Source organism: Gavialis gangeticus, unplaced genomic scaffold (genome assembly GCF_001723915.1).
Source record: "Gavialis gangeticus isolate Ggan-Ray unplaced genomic scaffold, GavGan_comp1, whole genome shotgun sequence".
NCBI classification, from domain to species: Eukaryota; Metazoa; Chordata; order Crocodylia; family Gavialidae; genus Gavialis; species Gavialis gangeticus.
Window position 1 is genome coordinate 15214527 of NW_017729009.1, and position 26948 is coordinate 15241474.

The following is a 26948-nucleotide window of genomic DNA, read 5'->3' on the forward strand; positions in this document are numbered from 1 at the left end:
TTCCTACCTGGACAAGCACTCGGAAATCCTGATCCTTCCTGACCAAGGAACAAACGTGACTGAGGACCCCCCCATTCACACCCACCCCAGAGGGGCAATCTGGCTCAGCGCCCAGGTTTGGGGGATAGGGGCTCCTCCTTAGCTTTATAGCACCGTGTCCTCACTGTGGTCATGGGAAAACGGGAGATGGAGGGAGTTGCCATCATACAAGATGACACATGGCGCATCAATGTCCTTACCTCGCCATTTCTCTGCATGGGCAGTCTGCGACACCTGCGTGCTTCTCCTTCTGGAAGACCTCCACAAGATCGAGGCCTCCTTCCCCACCATCAGGAATCAGCTGATTAACCTGAACGCCAGCTCCATCGCTTGGGCCCGGCTGCACGGGCTGAGGAACACCATGGAGACCCTCGCGGTATGTGAAGCCGTCGACACGGTCTTCGGGCTGCCCCTGCCTTTCTCGGGGCTTTTGGTCCTGTCTGTCTGATCGCCGGCCCCGTGCCTCTCTTTCAGAACCACCTGCGCGAGCACCAGAGATCCCAGAGCGGGGTCCGACAACGGGCCGAGGAGCTGGGGGAAGAGAACGGGGACCTCACTCAGGACCTGAACGCGCTACAGCACAAGGCAAGCTCAGTCCCCGTCCCCTGCTGATAGCACTGCACACGTGGGCTCTTCTCCCCGCTCCCCCCTGCCGGGTCAGCGTCCCATGCAGGACTCCATCCTGGCCCCGTCAGAGCCACGAGATCCCCTCTCTGTCCTAGGAGCTGGAAGCCCACTCCCTGACTACCCTGTTTCTGCTCGAGTGCTTCTGTTTCTAAAGGAACTTGCAGCCTCTCATTGATCTGTATTTGCTTTTCAAGCTGCTCTCACCCTAACCAGTTGAAATAAAGCTTATCAAGCGTCATTTTACAGAGCAAGCCTGTGGGGAGACAACAGAAACAAACGTGTATCCCCTCGAGGACGGACTGTGCTTTGTCTGGAAGGGGTCCTGACCCCGCCAGCAAATTATCTTTCTGTTTGTCTTGTAGAAACCCTCTGAGGCTTCGCTCAGAGATAAAGACCCTGTTGTGTGTGTGTGTGGGGCGGGGGGGGTGTTTCTGCTAGAGTCTGTGTCCGAATCAAATAAAGAACAGTCTATGCCCCAAAGACCTGACCATCTAAGCAAGAGTCAGGGCCCATTTCTTAAACCAAGTGGCATGCAGGAACGTCTGTGCAATTGCACATGGGCAATGCACGCTTTAAGTAACTGTGTGCAAAACAATCCCCTGTGCCTGTCCGGCATGATGTAGCTGTGCATTTATGTACGTGCACACACAAACGCCAAGTAGCTGGCAGCTGCCCTATTTTCTGAATAGCTGGGTTCTTTCAGCCCTGGATGGCAGCCTTTGCTGTGGTATTAATTAGCATAGACCATTTCTGGCGACCGTGATCTTGAGATCTTTTGAACACGATTTCTCACTGACATCTATGCCACCCATGAAGCTAAATCATAGCAGGGTGCAGCATGCATGAAAACCCCTGCAGGAAACACAACTGTTCCAGTTAGCTGATCTCAAAAGCTGCCCGTTCCCACATCCCCTTCCAGGTCTGTCTTTCCCCACATCTTGGGTCAGATCGGGTCTAATTGAAAGCTTCAAGTAAAGCAGCGTTTTATTTTAGGTGACCATGACGCACAGGGAAGCAAACTTTCTGGACGAGCGCACAAAAAACACCTACCAGCGAGTGGAGCAGCTCTTGGTGAATATTCAAAGCATTCAAAACAGCATTCAGGGTAAGTGAGAAAGTTATCACCAGCTTGGCTTTTCCCTGCCCCATGTACCATGCTCTCGCTGGATTGAGGGGGAATTCAAAAGTAGCGTCAGTGGAGAGTCCTATAGACTTCAAGTTCTTTGGATAAAGGGCAAGGGACGGAGAATGAATCCTAGTAGCCAGTGAATCCTAGCTGGTGTTTTATGGAAGAGGGGAGGCTTGTTCAAGGGTCGGGAGATAGAAACATAACTGGCTTTTGTAGCTGAAGCCAGCAGGTCACCGCGGTCGCTTCCTCTGCAGAGCTGGGGCACCAGATGGACATGTTTGGGACGGGCAACGTCAGCGCCACGTCTGCAGAGGAGTTCCGGCAGAAGATGGCCGAGGTGGAGAGGATGTTGAAGGAGATGAGGGAGCGGGATTTCAGCAGCCAGCGAGGGCTGGCAGAGAACGAGCAGGAGGAGGCACGGAAATGTAAGTGGAGCTCAGCTGGCACAGAGCATCCTTGCAAATGCTGTTCTCTGGGCAGCCCCTTTCAGTATCGCCTCCACATCGTCCCCTCGCGTGGGAGAGCTGTCCTGTTCAGTTGAGCAGGCCTGGTTAGCTTTTGTTGCCAGTTCCTTGGCTGAGAGATTGGAGCACGGCAGAAGGACGTTAATTTATAATAGTTCCGTTTTCTTCTCTTCTGCAAGTCGGAGCTGTTCAGAAGTGCCAGCAATTGGCCTTCACTGGGAATCCAGACAGATTTTTAGCTCCTCTGTCCAAGCAAGTTCCTGGATTGTCAGGACTCAGGTTTCAAAAAATAAATGGCATTTTAACTTGAATAGCGTAACACTTCTGCATGACGGCAGGAAATGACCACGTTCGCTCGTTTTCCTCTCGCTCGTCTGTCTCCGTGTTCCCCGTTCAGTCAGGTCGGCCAGAACGGCAGCATCAGAAACATGCCGCTCCCTGCTGGGACACGCGTGGTGCTTGCGGATGCCCGGGGCTTTTTGCGTTGGAGCGGGCTGCCCTGTGCAAACAAGACTCTCGCAGGCACTGGGAGTCACGTTCTGCTGTCCCCTGGGGTGACCCAGATGCACATTAGGGTAACTGTGGGAAGAGATTTCTGATAGCAAATGGCTCTTTAATGGAAAACAGCGTACATACAGCATTCCTGCTGGAAGCAGGAAGTTGGAACTAGATCAACTTGGACTAGATTTATAGTGCTGCTTTTTTTTTTCAGCAGGGAGGGTAGCAGCTCCCCTGCATTGTCGTGGTTTGTGGTGGATTCTCTACCACTTAGTCTTTAAATCGTATCAGGGCATCTTTCTAAAAAGCACGGTCACCCGAACCTCTTGAGAAACCGCAGGTAGCAGCATCCTGGGAGTTATTATACACACTAACACTGGATGCATAATGTCACCTCCCACTGAGCTGAACAGTTCACACAATAAATACAGGACAACTTGAAAGGGACCAACAATTACACATTTAGTAAAACAAGATTGCTTTGGGATAATGCAGGGGTTGGATGATGTAGATCAGGCAGAGGGTAGGAGCTATGTGCAGAAGCTGCTGGGTGAGGGTCTACGATCTGTGTTATGTCGGCCTCGGACTAGGTAACTTGGGTCCTTACGCAGATCATAATCAGGCCAGGAGCCCTCTGAGCCATGCAAAAGATGTCACGATCCTAGAGAAATGAGAATTTAAAACCAAGTTCCTCCACCCTCAGTGCTGCATCGTGTGAAGAACGAGTTGCATAGCAAATGGGAGGCCAATCAAGCCCTGGTGAACAACATCAGAGACCGACTGGCTCAGTACAGCTCCGAGCTCATGGATCTCCGGGACGCTCTCAATGAGGCCGTGAATAAAACGAGGCAGGCGGAGGACTTGAACAGCCTGAATCGGAACAACATGGAGGAGAACCAGGTACCTGGAGGGTTTCCTTTGAACACAGAAGCACAAAGCTCTGGGTCTTGTATGACTGGGGATATGTCTGTTCCTAACTCCTTGCAACGTGTGTGTGTCTAGCGAAAGAAAAAGGAGCTGCAGAAGCAGCTCGGGCTGGTTCAGGACACTCTGCGCATGGCCGAGGACTCTCTGGCCCAGGTCTCAGACCTCCTGCAGATGATTGAGCGTGCCAAGGAGGTGAGTGGCTCAGAAGCCGCAGGGGAGAGTGGGATGGTCTGGGGCAGGCTGCTGGTAGCCCGGGGCACAAGGCAGGACTGATGGAGGAGGGAGACATGGGGTGTGATGGGGCTGGCGCTGGGAGAGAGAACTAGGGAATAGGGGGCATCAGTGGGGGTGCAGCAATGGCAGATCAGTGTCCTACCCCCCTGCAAGGTGTCTCCCACCGTCGGGTGTATATGCAGCAGCGAGGGGGATGAACACCCTGACGGGGGGCTGTGTGTCCCGGCAGGATTATGAGAAGCTGGCGGCCCTGCTGGACGGCGCCAAGCATCCCCTGACCGAGCGGGTGAAGAAGTTTTCTCCTGCCAGCAGCAAGATCCCAGTGGTCGAGGCCGCCGAGGAACATGCCCGGGTCTTGGATGAGCTGGCCCGCAATCTGTCCAGGTAGTCTTGCCAATTGGTGAAGGCCTGGGGGCTTCGCTACAGCAAACGCAATTCACTGATCTACGCTGAGCCGCTGCTGGTAGCAGCAAGGTCCTTCCGCAGCCAACAGAGGCAGGGTTCAGGTCCAGGACCCTGGTGCCCCACACCCCTTCCTCCTCCAAGAGCTGCAGACAGTGGCAAGAAGCCAGCATGGTTTGGGTGCTGCGGGCCCCCAGACATGAGGGTGGGGCAGGGCGTGTGGCTTCGTGGGCCAAGACAAACAGTAAAAGGCAGCTGTTCAGACTGCCGCCGAGGATCCTGGAATGGGGGCTCTGTCCCAGTGAGGGGCTGGGGCCAGGGGCCTGTAGTCTTGGACAGGCACTGCCTGCCCTTGATGCCCTGCAGGGCTTCTCGGCTTCATCCCTTTGCCTTGAAATGCAGCATCATCCAGAGCACAAACCAGGATGGGTTTATCCAGCGGGCGATCGATGCTTCCAATGCATATGCCAGCATCATCGAGGCTGTAAAGAAAGCGGAGACAGCAGCTGCAGACGCCGCCAGTGCTGCCAGTGAGGCTCTCATGGTGCGCAGCTGCCTAGCTTGGTAGACCCCCACCTTCCCCAGGCACTCACAACCCGTCCCCCACTTGGCTTGTTTGGATCGGGCACGTCACCACCTATTCTGCAATTCCCCCAAGCTTCAGCTTCAACTCCCACTTCCGTCTCAGGGCGCAGTGCTTTGCAAATGCAAATGTCCCAAGTCTGCCATCTCTCCACTGTTCCCTCTCCCCGTGTCCCACCCCATGCACACTGGAGGGGCTAATGCTTTCCCACCAGCATGGCCTCCTTGCCTAGCATTTAACCATGCAGATCAAGAACTGGGGTCTGGGTGTCCTCTTCCAAGCTTGGGCCTCAGGCCTGCACTCGTACTGCATCCCAGGCAGGGAATAAGGCATCCTTGTGTTTGCAGGGTGTTGTGTCGGGCAATCTTGCTGCCATAGCAAAAGAGCTGAAGAGGAATAGCAGCGCCCTCGAGGAAGCTGTGAGGCAGGAGCAGAGGAAGCTCAGTGGACGTAAGGGCAGTTCCAGCCATGGAAATGGCTCTGCCAAGCGTTTGCATGTTTGGTGGGAGAAGGGCATGGCAGGGCATCAGCTTTTGAGTGGAGGTAGCTCAAACCCCTGGGATGGCAGAGGCAAATATGTGTGTACTTCATTCCAGCTATTAAAGGGACGCTGCAGGCTGCCAGGGAGAAGGTGACCAACCTGCGAGCGCGGAAGGACCAGCTCCTGACCCGGCTGCGAGCTGTACAGGACGTGCTGAAGGTGGACCAAGGTTTGTTCATAGATTCATAGATGTCTGGGTTAGAAGGGACCTCAGAGGACGATTGAGTCTGACCCCCTGCCCTGGGCAGGAAAGAGCGCTGGGGTCAGACAGCCCCATCCAGGTGTATGTGCAGCCTCCTCTTAAAGACCCCCAAGGTAGGGGCAAGGACCACCTCCCTTGGAAGCCCATCCCAGATTTCGGCAACCCTTACCGTAACGAAGTTCTTCCTGATGTGTAACCTAAATCTGCTCGACCGTCAGTTTGTGGCCATTGTTCCCAGTTACTCCAAGGGCTGCCCTGGTAAACAGAGCATCTCCTATTCCTTGTTTCCCCCCTCAATTAATTTGTAGGTGGCCACAAGATCACCTCTCGGCCTTCTCTTGCAGAGGCTGAAGAGATCCAGGCCCTCAATCTGTCCTCATAGGGTTTTGCCTGCAGGCCCCTGACCATATGAGTGGCCTCCTCTGGACCCTCTCCATGCTGTCCACATCCCTCCTGAAGTGCAGCGCCCAGAACTGGACGCAGTACTCCAACTGCAGCCTGACCAGCACTGCATAGAGGGGGAGGATCACCTCCCTGGACCTGTTTGTCATGCACCTGCTAATGCATGATAAAGTGTGGTTAGCTTTACTGATTGCTTCGTCACATTGACAACACATGTTCATCTCGGAGTCAACAGTGACTCCAAGATCCCTTTCCGCTACCGTGCTGCTGAGAAGGTCCTCCCCCCGGCCTGTAAGCGCGCTGCTGAGTCCTCTCCCCAGGTGCAGCACCTTGCACTTGTCCTTATTGAACTGCATCCTATTCTGGTCTGCCCACTTTTCCAACCTGTCCAGATCCACCTGGATTTGTTCCCTACCCTCTGGTGTGTTAACTTGAACCCATCATTTGGTATCATCTGCAAATTTGGACAGAGTGCTTCATAGGCAGCCACTTCTTCTGGACAAGTGTCCTCAGCATCGCAAGAGGGGAGTTTAGGTGTAGTCCATGCTCCTAGTGGGCACCATCCAGGAAGAGTCCTGGTTGGGCCCTGCATGCTTGTGAAATCACTGGCATAAGTACGATGCTGTGTGGGGCGCAGGGGAGGCACCAGCTTCTCCTGCCAGCTCCTCTCTGGCCTGCGGCAGCCCAGAGCAAAGAGGGCCATGCTGTTGTGTGAGGTGGGTGAGTGGCTGCTAGAGGCACAGAGGAGACCTCAGCACACGTTCCCATCTGCAACCTTGGTCAGGACCCGCCCTAGCACCTTCATCTCCAGAGAAAAGCCCTTTGCAGAGACTAAATGCTTAGGCTTGTTCTCTTGGGTCATTCTGATACTCGAGGGGACGGTGCCTTCAGCCCACGCTGTGCTGGTGAGGAGGTACCACATTACCCCCCCCATCCTTAGCTTGTGGCTGGGACCTTCCTGCTGACCCTGCCTGTGTTTGAGCCCCCTCTCCTTTCCCCTCAAAGATGGCACACAGGAGACTATCCAGAACGCCAAGGATGTGGCGGCAAAAGCCAACGAGACAGCAGCCCGGGTGCAGGACACCCTGAACAGCATGAAGAAGAACCTGGATGAGTGGAAGGACCAGTACGGAGACCTCAGGAACGAGGACTTGCACCGGGCAGTGCAGGATGCCAAGAAGTCGGGTGAGTGGTGATGAGGCTGGGCCAGGGGGTACCATCAGGGGCCTCCATGTGAGACCTCTGAGCATGGCTCTCTTCATGAGAGGGTAAAGGTTCGCGCGTAGCAATTAGCAATGTGGGCAGTCAATCCCTGTCTGCCTGCCCTTGGGAGAGAGGCTTGCCTGCACTCTTCCGCCTGTATTTTTAAAGCCCTCTTGTCCCCCCACTGAGCCTTCCCAGACCAGTCCACCTGTCCTGGGGCCTCGCCACCAGCTGCTGCTGCTTTACGGGTGTCTTTGGTGTGCACCTGTGCACCTCGCGGTCCCTCTCTTTGGGTCTGTCTCACGGCCTCCCCACGTCATAGTGTCGAGCTTGGAGAGCACCATCCCGCTGCTGCTGGGCAAGCTGAGCAACCTGGAGAACCGGAGGAACAAGAACGCCACCGTGTCCGAGAACATCATGCGGATCCGCCAGCTCATCACGCAGGCCAGGAACGCTGCCAGCAAGGTATGGACCCGCAGGAGAGGGGCCCGCTGGGATCCCCTGGATGCTGGCTGTCCCGGGATGGTTGGCTGTCTGCCTCGACACAGTTGGCTCAGGCTGACAAACAGGCGGAGGAAGAAATGCGGAGTCTCCGTGATGCTCTCTGTGCTTTTGATTGCCCCGCGGTGGGCTCTGTGCAGCCCACGTCTGTCCCCTGTGGGGCTCCGCGAGGTGCTTCGTGGCGGTCAGATCTGGCCCCGGTTAGCGAATGCCCTCGGCTTTGGTTTCTCCTGCTCCAGGTGAAGGTGCCAATGAAGTTCAACGGGCGGTCGGGCGTGCAGGTCCGATCTCCGAGTGACTTGCCGGACCTGGCAGCCTACACCTCGCTCAAGTTCTACATCCAAAACCCGGAGCCCAGCAGCGCCAGCGCCCGGGCACGGCGCCAGGGTGGGCCCGACGCGGGGCGCTTCGTGCTGTACTTGGGCAGCAAGGAGGTAGGAGCCACCCACAGAAACGCTTCCTTGCGCGGCAGGGAGCTGGCACGCTGAGCTGGAGCAGGGCTATGGCTAGAGGACCCAGCGCGAGGATGGGCATGTGCTGGAGGTGGTTGTGGGTAGCGAGGGGTAACAAGTCTTCCAGCAGAGTGGCTTCCTTGACACTCACTCGTATTCCAACCAAGGAGGGGCGCCAGACGGCGTCCAGCCCCCTGCTTCCTCCTGCCCCTGGAAAGGGCTTTCCCACCCGGGTGCCGAGAGCAGGACGTTTCTGCCCTCACGGAGCAGAGGGCCTTTATCCTCCGTGCGGGCCAAAGGGAGGGGATTGCAGGTGGCAGCAGACGCCCAGTGCCCTCTCCCAGTGCCCGAGATGCTGCTCACTACCAGAGTGCCAGCAGCATCGTGTGTGCCCACGTGCCCCCGTTCCCACTGCCTGAACAGCCCCTCGTGCATGTTTTGCGTTGATCCCATTGCTGACCAGAGCCCGTCCCTCCGACTTGCAAACGCCAGGCCCCGCTGGTGCTGGATCGTTTGGGTTTCAGCAGGAAGGTGCTCTTAGCTTGGCACTGGGTTGCTGTTGGCAGCCTCCGGTGAGCCTGGAAGATTTTGCCCCGGGCAGCACTCTAGGCTGGGAAGCCCCGAGAGCCTCACGGGAAGCTCAAAGCTGATTTTGCGGGGGGCTGTTTGCTCTGCCTTCAGGGCTCTGGAGACTACATGGGTGTCGTGCTCAAAGACCGCAAGGTGCAGTGGGTCTATCGGCTCGGAGACGAAGAGCCCACCTTCCTGACCATCGACGAGGAGATCGGAGAGCAGTTTGCCATTGTCAGCATCAACAGGTATGAAGCCTGGTGGCATTTCCCAGCGAGGGGAGGCGGCAGCGAAGCAAGGGTCGTGCCTGGGATACGTGGAGAGGATGCCATAGGTTGGGCCTTCAGACTGAGCTTCTGGGCTGCAAAAGGCGACTGGGACTGTAGAATGAAATCTCAGATAGAAGAAAGGGACCCAAAATCTCAGATAGAAGAAAGGGACCCAAATGCCCTCTGAGCTCCACAGGCCTGTGGCTATGCGAAGGGGCAGAGGGGCTCTGGAAAGCGGAGGCTTTCCTTGGAGCAGCTCTTTGCTCCTGGGCGCACATCTTCCTTGCTCAGAGCAGAGATCTAAGCAGCTGTGGTGACAGAGGCACTTAGCACAGACCTGTAAAGCCCCAGGTTGCTGTGGGCAAACGGGAGCTGCGGGGTTTGGCTGCCTACATGCAAAGGCAGCGGGATGATTCCTCCTGCTGTAGGTGCGCTACGGTCCCTGGGGTCAGTCTGGCGAGGCTCATGCTGGGGTCTGGGTTCCCGTCCCCTGGCACTGACCGCATGGTCCTGGCCCTGCCTCTCCGCGCACAGGATCCTGCAGTACGGACACATGTCGGTGACCATGGAGAAGCAAACCCTCCACGAGACGAAAGGCGACAGCGTGGCCAAGGGGGAGCAGGGGCTGTTCAACTTCGATCTGCACAGCGTGGTCTTCTACGTGGGTGGCTACCCCTCCAGCTTCACGGTGAGAGGGGCCTCGGGGTCCCGGTGTGTAGTTCTCAGGACCTCTACCAGGGGGGTGGCCTGTGCTGTCACCTCCTCGGGCTCGGCCCACTCCCTGCTCCCCTGAAGGAGGCTTTGCCCTACAGCGAGGATTGTTTCTCCTGGCTCGTGCCCTTGGCAGCCCAGCTGGGGCAGGAGTGCATGTTGGGCTCTGTCCTGAGCAGGCACCAGCCCCCCAGCCGCATGCTGCACTGGTCCGTGAATCCCCTCCCCGGGAGGGTCCTGACTCCCTCCCACCCCGTCCCTGCTGTGAGCTGCACCATGCCCCCATGGCCTCAATCCTGGGTCCTGTCCTCTGCTCCACTCGCCCCTGCTCAAGCACGGCAAGCAGGGCATCTCTGCCTGCGGCCCCCCGCCTAGACGGCTTGTCTCCCGCAGCCGCCGGCCACGCTGCACTACCCTGGCTACCAGGGCTGCATCGAGCTGGACACACTGAATGAGGAGGTGGTGAGTCTCTACAACTTCCACCACACCTTCCACCTGGACACGGCCACCGAGAAGCCCTGCGCAAGGTAAGAGACCCGGCGCTTGGCTGGGAATGGCTCCCGAGGCGGCCCTTGGAGGCCCCTGAAGTGTCACCCAAAGGGCAAGGCTCCAAGCCCCCCTGTCGCCCTGCACAGGTCCAAATCCACGGGCGACCCCTGGCTGACCGACGGCTCCTACTTCGACGGCACTGGCTACGCCGAAATCAGATTTGAGAGCCAGATCGGCTCCACCAAGCGCTTTGAGCAAGAAATGCGCGTTGTCTCCTACAACGGGATCCTCTTCTTCCTGGAGCACGAGGCGAGCACCCGGCCCCTTCCCCACCGTTGCTGGCCCCTTTCGAGATGAGCTGCCCCGGGCAAGGAGTCATAGAGGAGGGCTCAAGCCAGAAACCCCATGGGTGCTGCCATCCCAGGCCTGACCCAGGGCTCGCTGTGCTGCGGGAGCTGCATCAGGCCTTTGCACCACAGAGCCATCGTGGCTGGGCTGGACAGACAGTGTGCCAGCTGGAAGGGGGCTTAGGGGACAGGAGAGGGGTTTGGAGCATGGCAAGGGGTGATTTTGCTTGGGGCCACTGGAGGGCCAGGCCGTCAGCACCCAGACAGCAAAGGGGGCTCCCCTTTCAGTGCTGTTGCATACAAGGAGCCCAGTGAGGCCCGTGCAATGCCAGGTCACGGATGATGCTGGCCGTGGCTTTGTGGGAAGCCCAGCTTCCTTTCCCACCACATCTCTAGGCTCACAGGCCTCCTCCCAAAGTGCTGCCTGCGGCAGCCGTCACCTGCTCCCCAGACCCTGGGGAGTGACGAGAAGGACGGATGGGGATCAGGGTCAGGAGCATGTTCCTCCCCCAGCAGCATGGGTCTCCAAACCCCACAATGGTGGGCAGGGGATGAGGCTGAGTTCGGCTTGCCTTGCCCTCCCCACAGGGCCAGTTCCTGTGTCTGGCGGTGCAGGATGGAAAGCTGGTGCTTTACTACGACTTCAGCGATGGCCTGAAGGTGGCCAAGTCCAGCAACGACCCTGCGTTGCTCACCGTCAGCAGCACCACCAACAAAGCGGTAAGGACAGGGAAGCGCCTGCTCCAGGCTCTGCCAGGCCCCCCGCAACTTGGCACCTGATCCTCCTGCCCTTTGGACAGCCCTGCTCAGCCCCGGGGTGGCTTCTCATGGCAGAGCCTGGCACTGGGTTTTCTGTCAAGACCAGTGCAGGGCTGCTGGCCTCTGATGGTACGAGCCCCCTTTGTAGACCTCTGCCCGGGCACTGCCTGCCTGCGTTTGCAGCCATCGGCTGGGAAAGGCGGCAGCAGTGGGATGAGGCAGAGATGCTCCCACGGGCCCAGGACCTCTGCCTGCCTCTGGGCTCAGTCCCGCTCCCCACCTTGCGAGGATGCATATCGCTGTCACCCTGGGTTTGCAGGTCCAGATCTTCCTGCTCAAAATGGACAACAAGAAGCGCATTCTGGTGCGTCTGGAGCGATTGACCATCTTCATCGTGGAGCACGAGAACTCCCTGGAGAACGCCGTCTCCTACTTCCTGGGCGGCGTGCCCATGTCAGCGCTGCCCGAGAGGTGAGAGGCCCGGGGGGACTAAGGAGGGGGCGCAGGGCAGGAAGGCACATCACCCCCTCTCCTTGCTGCTTGCACCCCCTTCACGAGCTGGGCATGGCACCTTTCTCTGGCCCTGCCAAATGCAGCCTTGGGACCAGCCTCTGCTTACGCGGCAACTTCTCTCCTTCTCCAGCACAGCCCAGGCAGACTCAGGGTTTCGTACTCCCCTTCTCCCCTCTAGGCAAGCCTGAGGTCCCCGGCCTGGGGCGGGAGAGGGCGCTTGCTCCACACACGTCTCCCCTGGCCCACATACGAAGCTGCCTGTGGTCCCCAGGCATGTGTCACAAGTATCCTGCCAGGCTCGTTTGCCATTTCCCTGGCGCAGCCCCAGTCCCACCACAGATTCCTCCCTTTCAGCTTGAAGGCCATCTTCCCCAAGGGCGGCTCCATCCGGGGCTGCATGAAGGGCTTGAAGGCTCTCGGGAAATACGTCGACCTGAAGCGCATGACGACGACCGGCGTGAGCTACGGGTGCACCTCAGACCTCCTGGTAAGTGGAGCCCAGCTGTCCTGGCTGTGCCCTCATCCCTGCCCTGGCATGTCACTCCACACATGTACATGGTGCCTGACCCCGGCGGGCATCCCGGGCAAGGCGGGCTGTCAGGGGGCTCAGAGAAAATATTTGGAGCCTAAGTGGGGTCTCAGAGCCCCTGTTAGAAAATACACACAGAAGTGGAGCTCTCTGTGGGACATTCGTAGATTGATTCATAGACTGATAGATGTCAGGAGCTGGAGGACAGCTGGGGTTAGGTGACCCCAGCGCGGTGACTGTCCAGTCTCCTCTTGAATTGATGGGGCCCGTCACCACCTTGCAGCCCCTCTGTTGTACGGCAGTGCCGTTACCCCCATGCAGAGGGGGAACTGCAGTGCAGAGAGGCGAAGCGACTTGTCTGAGGTCGCGCACAGAGTCTGCAGCCAGGCAGGGAAGGGGAACAGGCTCTCCTGAGCTATACCCATGAACTCATCCGTGCACGGCTGCAAATGCCTGTCGTTAGCCTGCCTCAATGGAGGCTGCGCCTCACTCCACTCTCAACGATGCCCCGCGCCTGCCCCGCTGGCCTGTAAAGGGCCCCCGACCAGAGCAACGGGCTGTGACTGTCCTCGCCCGCTCTGTCAGGTGGCGCGCTCGGTGAAGCTCCACGGCCACGGGTACCTGACGCTGTCTCTGAAGAACGTGCCTCCGCTGCAAGACTTCTACACGGGCTTCAGCTTCCGCACGAGCCAGAGCGACGGGCTGCTGTACTACCACGCCACCGCGGTAGGCACCCCATCCGTCCCGGCGCTGTGACTTCACGTGTGGGGGGGGGACTCATGCCTGAGCCCTTTAGGAGGGGGCGCTGCAGATGTGCTCGTGCTGGGCAGGGCTGCAGAAGGGGAAGGAGGAACCAAGGTTTCTGCTTCTTTACTCCCTTCAAAAGCCAACGCTGCGAGAAGCCAAGTGTTCTCGACCCCACCTGTGACCGTCACGTGTGCTGAGACACGAGGTCTCTGTGCCTCAGTAACAGCCCAGCTGGGGGATCTCCAGACTGGAGATGCAGTGGCATTGGAGACATCGGCTTCTGCTGTATTTCTTAAGCCCATGGCAAGGGGGCTGTGTTTCTCCACAGCCAGGGTGGGCAGACACGATGGTTATGCTAGTGTTATTATTGGGGAAGGGGTTCTGCTGCAGCTGCGACAAAGCCAGGACCCTGCTTCATTCGGGGTTAGCAGCTGATGTGCACCCCCAAGCTGCATGTCCTTCCCCTTTTTAAAGTGGGAGAAGACTTCATCTGTCCTCAGCCGTCCTTTAGCAAAGCTGGGAGGGGAGGGCAGAGCAGAGAGGGCATCTCTGCCTTCCAAGAGGACTGTTGGTTGTGCACATCTGCCCCACTCTGGCATGTGTTTGGGAGCAATGAAATCCTCCCCCAGCCCCCTGGCCTGGGGAGCTGAATGCCAGCGGGTCTGTATCTGTGGCTGGAGATAGACCCCCCCCCCGACCCCAGATGCGGCCCAGCGGAGGTCACATCACCCCAGTGATACTGTTCTCCTCGCTGCAACCTGCGCAGCCGGCGTGGCCCCCGGGAAAACTCCCTCCGGCAGGGAGCATGGTCCCTTCTCTCCCTACTGCCGGATAGTTACCGCGGGCATGTGGGGGGCATTGGTCCTTTCCCCTCAGGAAGGAAAGTGCCAGGTATCCCTGAAGAGCGGCCAGCTCGCCCTGGAGGTGCTGAAGACGGCGCTCACCACCCAAAACACCTACGCGGATGACAGGAGCCACTACATCGCCGTCTACAGTGATGCCAGTGGGTAGGTCCCGCAATGCTGCCAGGGAGGTGGGGGCCAAGGGAATGGCCTCGCCCCAATCTCCTGCGGCCTGGGGAGGGGGCATCTCAGCCCCACGGCTCTAGCCTTCTGCCTTTAATGTGCCCCGTTCCCTCTGCAGGGTCCGGCTGTACGTGGACGACGAGCTTCAGGAGGCTGCGCAGGCAGCCGAGGGCGCCAGCAGGCAGGGGCTCCAGGAGGAGCAGCTGCGCTTCCAGCTGGGCGGTTTGCCGGAGACCGGCGCCCTGAGCAACCTGACGGGCTGCATCAGGAACGTCTTTGTGAGGCGGTGAGTGAGGCCAGGCAGGCTGCAGCCTCCACGCAGCACAATGCCTGGGCTCTGGGACCCCCCCCAGCTCCCATGCCCAGCTGCCCTCTCCTGCACTTCCCGCCTGGTGACCCTGATCCAGTGCCCCCTGCCAGGAGCCAGAGCACCATCCTGCAGCGCTCGCCCCCATGGAGCCCCTTCTCTGTGCCACAGGAAGTCGGACCCGCAGATGGTCGTGGACCTGCAGCAGAACGTGGAGAGCTTCAACGTGACCATGAGCTGCCCCCGGGACCAGCAGCCCCAGCAGATGCGAGTGTCTCCCAAGAAGGACCGGCGGAAACTGAAGGTGCCCCGCGCTCTTCCCACTTGCCCCATCCCGCCACAAGGCCCAGACAATGCCGAGGCCTGGAAATGGGGCAGGGTGAGGGAAGCCCCATGGTCGTGGCAGTGCTCATGGCCATGGCTTCCAGCCGTCTCGCCCCGTGGCATCCTGCTGGACAGGGAGGTGCATCTCCCAGCCCTACATCTCCCCACTGACCCCAGCCCAAGCCGCCCTACTCAGCACAGAGGCTTTGCAGAGGCTGGTGGTGCTCAGCATTGCAGAGCATCATCCCTCAACTTTCCCACACGTCACGGTCACTCCCCGGGGGGAGGCTGGCTGGAGTCACTGCCATTCTCCCCTGCATGGGCCCATTTTGATGCTGCTCTCCAGCATGAGGGGGCTGGCATTGCTGGGGAGAGGGCGTGGGGTCCTCGGATGGAGCCCGTGGTCCTGAGAGCCCAGGTCTGCGCTTCCTCCCATCCTAGGGCCTGGGGCAGCGCAGCGGGTCGGGGCTGGTGTGCAGTGGTGAGCAGCTCCCGCGGCTTTGCCTGGGACTGACCCTATCACCTCCCTTCGGTCTTCTTCCAGGGGCCAAGCAGGCCAAGCAGGCTGGCGCTGAAAGGCCGCCGGCAATCCCAGGAGATGACTTGCCTGTTACCCCGGCACCCCCGGGCAGTTAGAGGGGCCTTCCAGTTTGGAGGCTCCTCCACGAGCCGTCTCGAATTCGACGATATCCCTGAATCCTTCCAAGAAAAGTAAGTCCTGGCTCCTTGCTCTGCCAGCGCGTACAGCACCGGCCTCAGCAGCGCTCCCACGGGCTGTGCTGTGGACCTGCCGGGCAGCCTGGGGCAAGCCCCTCTGGGCCAGGGTTGGGAGGTGTTGCAGTGCCTGAGTATGTCTCGGGATACTTTGTGCCTAACTCCCTTTGGCTTGGACCTCGGGGAACATGGTGTCGGGCAGAGGAGTCTGGTTGCTGGTGCTGGTAGTGGCGAGGGAGCAGAGTTGCCCCAGCCCCACACCCAGGAGCCCCTCGCTGCTTGGCTGCAGGTCCTACTTCTCTGTGGAAGTGCGGCTCAATGCCACCAGCGGGCTGCTGTTCTACGTGGCCGGCGAGCAGCCGGGCTCCTTCATGGCCGTCCTCATCTCCAACGGGCGCTTCGTGCTCCTGGCAGACCTCGGCGGGAACAAGCTGAGAATCCAGAGCAAGGACAAGTACCACAAGAGCAGGTGGCACACGGTGAGCACAGGGAACCGGTCCGGGCTCCCCTTTCTAGGCCTGGCAGGCTACAAGGGAAGAGCAGAGAGGGACACCCTGGGACGCCACGAAGTTACAGGAAGCTAGGCTGGGGCAGGAGACGGGGAGTCCTCGCCCTTGTGCCCGTGGGGACGTCGCACTCCCCCGTGTCCCTGCTGTGTGCACCATGGCAGCGTCTTCCAGCTGAGACTCTGCCTTCAGGGGCTCCTGAACCGAACCCCTGCAGCCTGGGCGCTGGGCACGGGACCATGGTGTTGGGACAGGGCCACATCTCAGCTCCCTCAGGCTGCAAAACCTAATCAAGCAAAGAGTTGTCAGCGCCTCTGGTCCCAGCCACAGGAACAGCCCTATCGATGTTGGCCCCACGTGGCAGCATCGCAGACATGCAGCTGCGTGCACGGCGCTGCTGAAGGCAGATGTGATTGCACGTGGTCAGGAAAGCAAGCGGTCCCAGCTGCCTCCTGCAGGGTTTGCTCTGCGGCCTTGTGTTCGCCCTCCCTTCAGCCCCATGCCCTGCTCTTTTACCCCTTCCCAGCAGCTTCTGCACCCCTCCACCCCCAGGACAAGGCTGGCAGCCTGTGGGCACGTGTGTTCTGGCCCTGGCCACTGCCTACGGGGCAGTGCATGACTCCTGTTTGTTGCAGGTCTTCTTCAGCAGAGACGGGCGCCGAGCTCAGCTGGTCATCGATGGGCTGAAGGCCCAAGATGCCACGATGGCCACGGCTGGTCGGTTCCTGGCCCGAGGCCCCTTCTACATGGGGGGAGTCCCTCCAGGGACAGCCAAGGCTCATGTCTGGGTAAGGCTGCTGGCACGCTGTGGGGAGCAGGCGCCTGCCAGGCAAGACTAGGGGACCTGGGTGGCAGCTTTGCCTTCCCTGCCACTGGGCGCAGAGAGCCAGCCACAGCCTTGCAATGTAGCCTCGCTCACGTGGCCGAGAGGAGCCCAGCTCTCCTGGGTGCAAAGGCACAGAGGCCTCACGAACCACAGGACCTATGGGAGAGCATCTCCCAGCCAGGCAGGGCCTTTGCCGCTGGGAACCTGCCCCCAGGCAGCCACTTGGTGCCCATGGCGGTGCCAGCTGGCTCCATTCCCCTGTTGCGGCTCAGCTCAGCTCCCCTCTCTGATGGGCTGCAGAGAGCTCTCAGCACCGGCACTTCTTCCCTTGCACCAGCTGGCTGATCCCTCCTAGCAGGTAGCCTGATTTCTTTTGCTAAGACCTCAGACGCCAATCAGCTGGGCAGGGCTAGTAGTATCTGTGCCCCTCCTGCCCCTACCATGCACTGACTCCACCACCATCCCTCTTGTCCTAGGACACACCCATCACCAGCTTCAGTGGCTGCCTGAGGAACCTGAAGCTGGACGGGCACCCGCTGCCGTCCCCGTCTCGCACCTTCGGCGTCACCCGCTGCTACGAGGGGGCTCTGGAGAGCGGCGTCTACTTTGCTGCAGAGGGTGGACATGTGACTCTAGGTACCCTACTAGGGGCTTTGCCCCCCACCCATCAGCTGTGCTGCCTTAGGTGGGCTGCTCCCTGGAGAAGGCAGACCCTCCTCGCTGGGGGCAGTGCCCACTGACAGCTGTCCTCTTCCCCCCAGCCAATGCAGTGACACTCGAGCGGGACATGTCCCTAAAACTGGAGGTACGTCCACGCAGCGCCGCTGGCCTCATCTTCCACATTGGCAGGACAAGGTCATACCTCTCCCTGTCCATGGATGACAAGAAGGTACCGTGGGCCAGGGACCACAACCCCCTTGCCTTCCCTCCCACTGGCTCCATGGGGCAGCGGGGGTTGGGTTTGGAGGCCTTGAAACACTTTGAGGTGACTCTGCCCAGATCCAGCTCTGCCCCTGTATGGGGTAGGGCACTGCACGCGCTGCATGCAGGGTCTGCAGGGCTCTTGCTGCATCCCAGGGGCCTTCGGTGCCCTCTGCTCCACAGGTGTCTCCTCCCCTCCCTGCGGGCAAGAAGCAGGTCTGTCCTGGGAAGAAAGGGCCCCCTCCTTTTTCCCCACATTGTCTCTGAAGGGGAGAAGGGACAAACTTCTCCCACAGAGAGGGAAGAGGAGCCACAAGGCCCCAGGCTCGGCAGTGTTCATGGGGGCTTTCACCCCACCGAGCAGCTTTGCCCACATCCCACAAGGTGGGCAGGTGGAGGGTGCGGGTGTTTCCCAATCAATGTCCTGCAATTAAAGCAAGCCCCACCCAGCTCTCCCATCTCCCCAGGGAGCCCGGCAGGCTCTCACCACTGCTGTGTTGTTCCCTTAGGTCCTGCTGAAAGCAAACAATGGGGCAGGGGAGTTCTCCACGTGGGTGGCCCACCCGCCATTGTGCGATGGCCAGTGGCACACCATCACAGGTGAGAGACGGCAAGTCTGGGACCGCGACTGGGGCTGGAGCACTAGAGCCTCCATGTTCCTAATAGTGGAGCTGCTCCCTGGCACAGGCAGTCCCGGCCTCCAAGGGACTTTAGATGCTCCATGTGCCAGGGGGCCCATCCCATAAATAGCAGCTTTCTAGCCCCCAAAGTGGCAGTTTTGGCCAGTTTCTCCTGCATAAGTACATGAAAGCAGCTGGAGCCCCTGCAGCGGATGTTGCACGGCCTGGGCACCCGCGTGCATACCCCAGGGCACAGACATGAGAGGAGGGTTTCTGCATAGGAGTCATTTAGGCCCCTGGCTCAGGAAACAAGAGCCATAGGCACAGGCTCCTCACCCAGAGGGAAGCAAAACCTGTGTCTCTAACTGCCCAGCACCAGGGTTTTTACCTGCATGCCACAGATCAGGCACAAGCCAGGCCAGTCTCCAGCCCTCCCTTTGAAGTGAGGCTGCACTGGGCAGCCACGTGTGAAGCCATGGGATATCCATGGGGCAGGAGGAGAGTCACAGTTACAGAGGCTGTGGTGCAGGGAGCAGGCTGCAGCGGAACAGGTCCTGGGCTGTATTTTAGCTGTTGCTCCCACTGGTCAGAGGCTGGTCCCCAGCTCCTTTAGTCCAGGACTTAATGGCTGGGTGCAGGTCAGCTTTAAAAGTACTGGAGAAAGCCGGCTCTGCGCCTCGCTGGTCTGGACGAGTGCCTTCACCTGCTCTGCCATGAGGGCTAACCTGAGAGGGTTCTTTCCTTTGCTCCTGCCTGGCTTTTTCCAGAACTTGCACTCATCTACCTACCTACCTACCCCCCCCCACACACACGTTCCCAGCCAGCGCAAAGCATCCTTCCTGCACTTGCTCAGTCCACGCACACATGCTTACCAGCCTCAGCACAGCCAAACACTAGGCATGAGGCTGCAGGACACACCAATGCTAGTGGCCCTGCAGCCTGGGTGCATGGCAGGGGCTGTACTCATCTGACATTGCCCTGCCTCTATCATTGATAAAACGGCCGCAGCAAAGCTCACTGCTGCTCCAAGTGAGGACCCCAGCAGTGCTGGAGCTGCCAGGAGCCTGCTGAGACCACAGTGAGCCGCTTGCGTGCCTGGCCCTGACACTGGGGTGCAAGGAAGCCATGCCCCTTACTAGTGCTTCACTGGCACCTGGGGGGAGGGGGTGTCTTGCCTGCATGGATGAGGTGCAGTCCTCTGCAGGGAGAGAAGGGGCTGGCTCCTGGCTGAGCTGCTTTCTCCGCAGTTCCAGCTCTCTAGGAAGGGCTCTCAGGGCCCCAGCTACTGCTTCAGTCACTGCTTGAACACCAGTTGCAACCCCTGACCTGTTCTGGTGTGAAAGCAGCCGAGGAGACCAGACCCAGTGTGGAACTAAACAAGTGTGAAGCCCTGAGAGCAGAGTAGGGGAGGTGGGAGGCTTTGGCCAGCTCCTGCAGCACAGAAGTGGCACTGACTGCAGCTTTCTTTCTCAGTCACCAAACAGAAAAACAGGATCCAGGTGGCGGTGGACAGAGTTGGGAACACCACAGTGGGACCCAAGCAGACCCACTGGGCAGAGAGCAAGGAGCCCTTGCACGTGGGGGGAATGCCAGGTGAGTCCCCAGAGCTCCCCAATGTTGATTGCAGGGAGTCTGGTTGTAGGTGGCACTTAGTACCTAGCAGGTGACTCAAAGACGAGCCCACTGGTGCCTTCTCCATTTTCATAGTGGAGCTAAACCCAGCTCCCTTTTCTTTGCCTTTCTCCTCAACTGACCACTCTGTCTGCTGATCTTGGGCACTGGTGGGGCCAGGGACAGTTGTTGGGAGGTCAGACACAGACAGACAACACTGCCTTCTTTCCCGCTTGCTGCAGTAAGAAACGCTCAGTTTTTGCCCTTTCTGCAGAAACAGCCAAGCTGGGCACTGCATCGCCCTCGCCCCCAACTCCTCTCCCCCATTACATTGGCTGCATAAGGAACCTCGTGATAGACCAGCACCTCATTGACCTGCCAGGCACCGCAACTGTCAGGGGCTCAGTCGGCCTCAGGGGCTGCCCCGTGCTGTAAGTACAGGTGCAGCCAAGTGCAACATCTGAACTGCAAGGAGCTGTACTGCTCCCCAGGACGTGCTGGCTCTGTGGTGGGACCCAGCAGCCCCCAACATCGTCCAGTACTAGCTGCCAGGCACACCCAAGTCCAGGAGCCATGGAGCAAGCCTGCCACTAGAAATCACGGGCCAAAACCACCATTTTACTTAGGGACATTTCAGGTATCAGAACCTTGCAGACACCAGAAGCCATTTAAAAAGGATGGACGTGAGGACATGGCGCTCAGCATCAGACACATCCCACTCCTGGCACCACATGCCTCACTGCCTGGCCCAGTCACCGACCAGTGCCCATCCGCTCACCCACCACCCGCTCTGGCCTTTGTACCTGGTTTGCTACATAGTGCCAAGAGCTCCGAGGAGGAAAACTCAGCTCATACTTCACAGACTGTCAAACAAACTCTTGCTTTGACTGTTTACGTTGAGGAGACGGGCCCCATTGGTAAAACAGGGCCTGGGGTAAAGATCTGCTGTATGAAGTCATGAGCTGCTGCTTGCAGGAAGCCTCACACGTTTGTAGCGTTTCAGTGATGAACCTGGCTGTTTACCGTCTCTGTCACTCTCCTGCGGTGTCACCTCTACTTTAACTCCCACTGTAGTAGAGCAGCTTTCCCCCAGGCCAAGCCACCTAGTTCACTTGTGCACTTACACATCCTATATATATTTGTGTGTAAATATCTAGTCACATGGGGACAAAATCTTGCTTCTGAAATGGATTTATAACTTATATCATTATATTGATTTTTTTTATGAGGGGTAAATATTGTAAAATGGGTTTTTAACAATGTCTTTATCTTTAAGCAAAATGTAATTATGACCTGTTTTTAACTGTAGCATTAAAAGATGGTCTTTGTAAATCACTGGTACATACTTTTGAGTCAAATAAAACTTGATGTTATATTCTCATTGAATATAAGCCATGGCAGTGCCCCTCACACCTACTTCTGTTTAGGGCTCTGAAGAGGACAACAACCTCTAAGGCTGCATCCAGATGAGCACAGATGTTCACTTCCCAGGCACAAGTGGCAGCACTGCTGCTACTTGTCAACAGGGAACACTTGTGCCACATGCGCTCTGGTGCACAGCAGGTTACACCAGGTGGGGAAGGGGAGGATGGCCCCAGAAGCCTTACCTGGGGGCCTCCTGGGGCTGCAGCCATGGCAGGAAGCCTAGCTGGCAGCTGGAATGTAGCTCCAGCTGGCCGGCTTCGGGGAGCTCATGCTGCCACCCCACAATTTTTTCGGCATGCGGTGTGTGGCGCTGCAGAGGGGTCTGCAATGCCACATACCAGACGTTTGTGCTCATTTGGACATGGCCCAAGTGAGCTGCTACATGAACTTTCAGTGTCCAGTACATCTACTGCTTTGCCATCATTTGCAGGTTTAACCTTGGAAACAATCACAGCAGCAGTGTCCTTATGTGCCAGAGGGGCTTTTTCTAACACCAGTTTCAGAAACTGACCTGGCATGTGGGCCTTCGTTTTGATGTGATGTGCCTGAGAGGGGATGTCGTTCACTTAAGAGCTTCACTGATACTTGCTTTGGATCACATCTGCTTGCCCATTCTGGGCATCTGAAACAACACCCAGACCAACAGGCTAGACTAGTTACTACAAGCTGTGAATGGGAGTAGCCAAGACTAAGGCTTCGATTCTGGGCTGACCTGCAGCACCGCACTAAAGCTTTGCTGGCAATAACAGTAAGCATTCAAGACCTAGAAGTGGACAGAGAAAATCTAAATCAAGTGAGAAAAACCCATATGGCAGATAAAAGAAAAACCCTTTATTTGTAGATTTAATATAAGCATAATATGAAGTTAGTCTGTAATTCTACTGAAGTTGCTTAAGTTAATATCTAGGAATATCCATATGGGAGCAGCAAATAACTTAATCTAAACTCATATCTTCCTCTTCATCTTTCTTGTCCTTTGATTCTCCCTCCTTTTGGTCTGATTTGACACTGTTCTGCATTGCTTTGGCAAATGCTTCTACATCTATAAATTAAAGACAGCAGTTAGGCTTGCTTCCAAGTCCATGGACAGGAGCTGCACTTCATATACAAGCTGTGTACCACCATCCCGTGACAAATGCATGGCAGCAGAACCCCTTTTGCTGAGGCCAGCAGCTAAGTGAGTTTTGGAGAACACCTGGCATCTGGTTCCAGCCTAGATTCCCTTTGCACTCAGTCAGCAATGCTGCGATGCTCCGAGATATACTTACCGCCTTTGTTTGCTGCGTCGACCGCCTCAGCAGGTAAGCCAAACTGACTCATCAGTGGGCCAAGCTGTCCTGAAGCTAAGGCAGCGCTGAACATGCTCAATGCCTGTGAACCAGAACAGTGATAATAGTCACGCTGCAGGAGCAACATGCAGGCTCCCAGTGGCTACTTCACACCAATCATCTTCCCCTTGTTTCCTAGCCGCACGTCATTTCCATATCACAGTAACAGTGGACTTGGGACCTAGCAGGAAAGCCCCCATTCATAAGAACATGAGTGGGCTCACTGCTGAGTAGGCTCTAAACTTGCTCTTCATGCCCCAAAGCTGGGTGTGCTGAGTAACACTCCCCCATTGCTAAGGCCAGGTCTATGCATGTGGAGGCACTGGTTCATTTAACCTGAAGTTCCTTTAAAAAGTGACTATTGCTTTAGGTTTAGATGAGCCCCCTGCGCTTTGTATTAGCCTCCTAAGAGCTGAGGCCAACTTCAACTGCAAGTCCCTTACCTGAAAGTGGCTGTGCATATGCTAGCTCTAAGGGCCCTGCCCGTCTATGAAGGTACATAGGGGCCTGCAGTCCCTGACTGCATCTTCCCAGTTAGATTAGAGAGAGAAGGGGACAGCCCAGTCACAAGTAAGAAAATGGAGGGGTTTAGACCACACTCAGGCTAACAGAAGTGGACAATAAACATCCAAGGCATTGAAGTTCCTATGCAAAAAGTTCCAGCAACCTCATGCTGCTTTCGATGTAGCACAGCATTACAATAGCAGGTTTGAACTTACTGCTAAAAGGCAGTCATATAGAGAGGAGGTGGGAGGGCTGGTGCTAGAGAAGCGATAGGGAGGAAGCCCCTACACTGGTCAGTGTGATCCCTACCTGCTGAAACTGAGGCGATGTCAGAGTGTTCTGAATCTCCTCCGCAGTCTGTGGCAGAGATTCTCCTGACGGAAGATAAGGCAACAATCGCTCCTGAACTTCTGCGTTTGCCAGGATGGGAGCCATTATTTCAGGAGTCAGCACAGTAGCCAAGTCAACTGTAAAAGAATAAAACTCTGTTAGCTGAAGCCCAGAACAAGCTTAGTTACAGTAGCTAGAGGTACTGGCAGTTCAGTTTCAGGACGTGAGTGGACCCCAACCCCACCCCCCGCCCCCCTACACACACACATTGTCCCTGGGGCAGCTGTAGCTTCAGTATTTACTTGCAGTGCATTACAGCTTAAGAGAAAAGTTCTCAAACCAATCAGGAGGGGCCTGGAACAGACAGCAACTTCAAAGAAGATATGACATGAGACACTGCTCACCCTGCTGACCCCCTGCTCCAGATGGTACATTCATAGTGGCTAAGATGTTCTGAAGGTCACTCAGTTGAATGGGTTGAGTTGGGCTTGCTGCCGAGCTGGTTCCGTTTCCCGAACTTGGCACAGGGCTGGGACTGGTTACAGAGGCAGCCGCAGGGGCAGACGGGGCTGGTGTGACACGTGTAGAAGAAGAAGTAGTGGAAGATGGTGTCACAGCAGCTGATTGGCTGCGAGAGCTAGAAGCACAAGTAGCATTATTGACTCGGTGCAAGAAACAGTTCCTTCACTTGTTCATAAGCAGCTTTTAATCAGGCCCCTGCAGTAAACTACCTTTACACTTACGAGGAGTTACCGCTCCATCTGACACAAGCAAGGAGCAGCTTGGGCTCCCACGGTTCTGTTTAATCATTTGACCATAAAGCCTCCCAGCTAGAGGAAAGAAACATCACAGAAGCACTGTGGAAACTCATTAGAAATTCACTGGCACCCTACCTTGATGATGAGCTGCTGGTTGGCGGTCCCCCACTTCCCAGTAAGCTGGCCAGACCAGGACCAGTCAGCGCACCAAGCCCACCTTCCACGAGATGGAAAGACACAGTTAGAAGCAGCGGTTCCTCCCCTCATTAAAAATAGCTATGTGGCTAGGTTTGACTCAAGCTCACTTAAAAGCAACATTTATTTTGCTCCACAGTGGAGAGGCTACTCCTATCTCTGCAAGTTTCACTTGCTAGAATGATACAAAAGGCCGAGTAGAAAAACCCACTTCCCCCTTATGCAACCAGCTTCCCCCTTCTGATGTTAAGGCTTCCCTTGGTACAATTCCCTGATCAGAGCTGCTTGTGCTTTTCACCAGCTCAGGTCCCAGACATGTACCACATGCTGGCCAAATGCTGCATCAGTACACGTGCCCCTTGAGGTGGCTCCTAATACCAAGTCCAACTGCTGTGGACACTTCCAGCACCTGTATTCTGACGTTCAGCCGTCTGAAACTAGTTACAACCTAGATGTCACAAGAACAGTGCTCCATCAGCACATGCACAAAGGGCTGGAACTAGTGAATAGCATGGGAGAGGTCAGAGGAGGTAAAGCCACTTTTTCCTCTACTCTGCAGAATGCACCCAGCAGTAATAGACCATGTCCTATACCTCCCCTAGTCCCTGATCACACTGATCCCACAGCAACAAAGCAAAACTAATAAGGCCAGCACCACCTTTCACTACACTGGGACCACCTCAGCTGGGCAATTCAGGTAAGGGTGGCAGTGAAGGAGTACCCCAAGGGAGATGTGCAAACCAGATGCGAGAGCACGAAATCCCACACTTCAGGCTGGCACTCCTTACGCTAGCAGGGGCTGAGATCCATGCCAAAACCAGATGCTCACCACCTGCACAAGCCCCTTGCCTCTCCACGCAGGAAGTTCATTAGCGCATCAGGCCCTGACACTGAGGGACGTGAGCACCTTGCTTCAACCTGAGCTATTCTACACTAAAAACAAAGGCCAAGGAAAGAAGAGACCAATGTCAAATAAGGAAAAAACGTAAGAAATAAGAAATCTTAGAGATCTCCTCTGGGCCCTCAGAGAAGACAACAAAGCCGCCTCTAACCTCCCATAACTCAAGGGACTCAACTGCTCACCAGGGTTTAAATACCATCCTTGACAGAAGAGGATTCAAAACTACGTTGCTGGCCTGCCCGGAGAGAGGGCCCTATTCAGGCCCTAAGCTATTCTGGGCCAAACATACTCTCAATCCCTCCTGGTAAAGTGGTTCCATCTTGCATAAATAATTAAGGGTTCAGTCAGAGAAAAAAGTGCGCCACAGCCAGGGGATCGGGGCATACACCTGGGAGGGGGAAGCTGGGCCCCAGTCCCTGCTCTGCTGAACACTTACAAGACACAAATAGCAAAACAGTCAGTGGGGCAAAGACCAGAAAACAAAGCTCCCTTGTGGATCGATCCCCAGAGAAGCATGTGCCAAGTACAGCTCATGGCTGCTTTGTTTCTCGTCTCCTCACCCTATTTCTGAGGCAGACACAGGAAGGACCTCGCCTCCTCACACAAAGGCAGTGCTATTCAAAGTCAGTGGCATCACATGAAAATATTCAGCGTCAGGTAAGATGCAACCCAACAGGAGAAAGCACTATGTTGGCATAAAGATATGAAAGCTTTTTACCAAGTCCTCCTAAGCCCGTTGGTCCAATCAGCTGCATGAGCTGGTTATGGCTCATGTTTCCCAGAAGGCTTTGCAAGCCACCCTCACCTAAAAACAAAAACATTCTGAAACAACATATTCACATGGTTTTTCACAGCCCTCCGGCTCGAACAGCTGGAGGTTAACTGGTATCATTTGGCATGGAAAAAACAGTTGCAAGCGTTTACTAATTCAAGATGCTCGTAAGAGACAAACGCAGCTTAGTTTCGGAGGCAGGACTCCAGAGACGTTTTCCTGCAAGCAAGCTGGGTTTCCTCTTTTGACCGGCAGCACATTTAGTTGTGCTCGCGTCTCCCCTGCTGCCCCTCCAAGCTCGCCAGGGATTTGCTCCGAGAAAGCTGCAAGTTTGTATTTAAGAAAAAGCCTCTCAACTGAGGGGCAGAGAACGGGCCTTACCTCCCAGCGCCGAGAGCTCATGGCCTCCCGTTGCATTCCCGCCCAGGGCCCCGGGCATTGGGGGGTTGTTCAGGTACTCATTCACTTTACGGCAATGCTCTTCGTCTTTGTCCGTCTTCGGCTCCTGGAAGAAAAGGTGCTCTTCAAGACGGGCCCCACCCCCGCCCCCGCCCGTTCCCGCATACCCTGTTCGTGGCTGGTGCCTCCTCGCAAACCTGCATCCAGAAGAAGAGCCGCTTGGATCCCGCCTTGAACTTGAGCACGTAAACGCGGCCTGTCGTGCACTGCGGGACCCTCTTGAACTCGCAGTCGTCGGGGAAAATAATCAAGTCCTACCAAAGCAGGTGGGGGGGGGGGGAAAA

General features: G+C 56.9%; 2 protein-coding genes across 2 annotated transcripts in view; one reads left to right on the plus strand and one right to left on the minus strand.

Annotated features, from left to right (window-relative positions):
* The window catches only part of LAMA5 (laminin subunit alpha 5), a gene marked incomplete at its 5' end in the record, with an annotated part of 130687 nt that extends 109304 nt beyond the window's left edge, over positions 1–21383 (plus strand). Inside the window, 32 exons of the mRNA XM_019510148.1 lie at positions 264–415; positions 514–624; positions 1660–1771; positions 2050–2220; positions 3461–3657; positions 3760–3876; positions 4148–4302; positions 4723–4864; positions 5251–5353; positions 5500–5613; positions 7054–7233; positions 7574–7716; positions 7992–8186; positions 8886–9022; positions 9578–9731; positions 10148–10281; positions 10390–10552; positions 11179–11310; positions 11669–11820; positions 12217–12349; positions 12977–13117; positions 14015–14145; positions 14282–14449; positions 14642–14774; positions 15339–15505; positions 15798–15987; positions 16650–16802; positions 17317–17476; positions 17602–17729; positions 18271–18361; positions 19855–19974; positions 20267–21383. Coding sequence (XP_019365693.1) covers positions 264–415; positions 514–624; positions 1660–1771; positions 2050–2220; positions 3461–3657; positions 3760–3876; positions 4148–4302; positions 4723–4864; positions 5251–5353; positions 5500–5613; positions 7054–7233; positions 7574–7716; positions 7992–8186; positions 8886–9022; positions 9578–9731; positions 10148–10281; positions 10390–10552; positions 11179–11310; positions 11669–11820; positions 12217–12349; positions 12977–13117; positions 14015–14145; positions 14282–14449; positions 14642–14774; positions 15339–15505; positions 15798–15987; positions 16650–16802; positions 17317–17476; positions 17602–17729; positions 18271–18361; positions 19855–19974; positions 20267–20427 — 4640 coding nt within the window. The remainder of the gene's footprint in view (positions 1–263; positions 416–513; positions 625–1659; positions 1772–2049; positions 2221–3460; positions 3658–3759; positions 3877–4147; positions 4303–4722; positions 4865–5250; positions 5354–5499; positions 5614–7053; positions 7234–7573; positions 7717–7991; positions 8187–8885; positions 9023–9577; positions 9732–10147; positions 10282–10389; positions 10553–11178; positions 11311–11668; positions 11821–12216; positions 12350–12976; positions 13118–14014; positions 14146–14281; positions 14450–14641; positions 14775–15338; positions 15506–15797; positions 15988–16649; positions 16803–17316; positions 17477–17601; positions 17730–18270; positions 18362–19854; positions 19975–20266) is intronic.
* Positions 21384–22226: 843 nt separating this feature from the next.
* The window catches only part of ADRM1 (adhesion regulating molecule 1), a 5343-nt gene continuing 621 nt past the window's right edge, over positions 22227–26948 (minus strand). Inside the window, exons 2-9 of the mRNA XM_019510149.1 lie at positions 26802–26918; positions 26587–26710; positions 26152–26238; positions 24473–24554; positions 23984–24216; positions 23559–23716; positions 22686–22788; positions 22227–22459 (exon numbers count right to left, since the gene is read on the minus strand). Coding sequence (XP_019365694.1) covers positions 22353–22459; positions 22686–22788; positions 23559–23716; positions 23984–24216; positions 24473–24554; positions 26152–26238; positions 26587–26710; positions 26802–26918 — 1011 coding nt within the window. The 3' untranslated portion in view covers positions 22227–22352. The remainder of the gene's footprint in view (positions 22460–22685; positions 22789–23558; positions 23717–23983; positions 24217–24472; positions 24555–26151; positions 26239–26586; positions 26711–26801; positions 26919–26948) is intronic.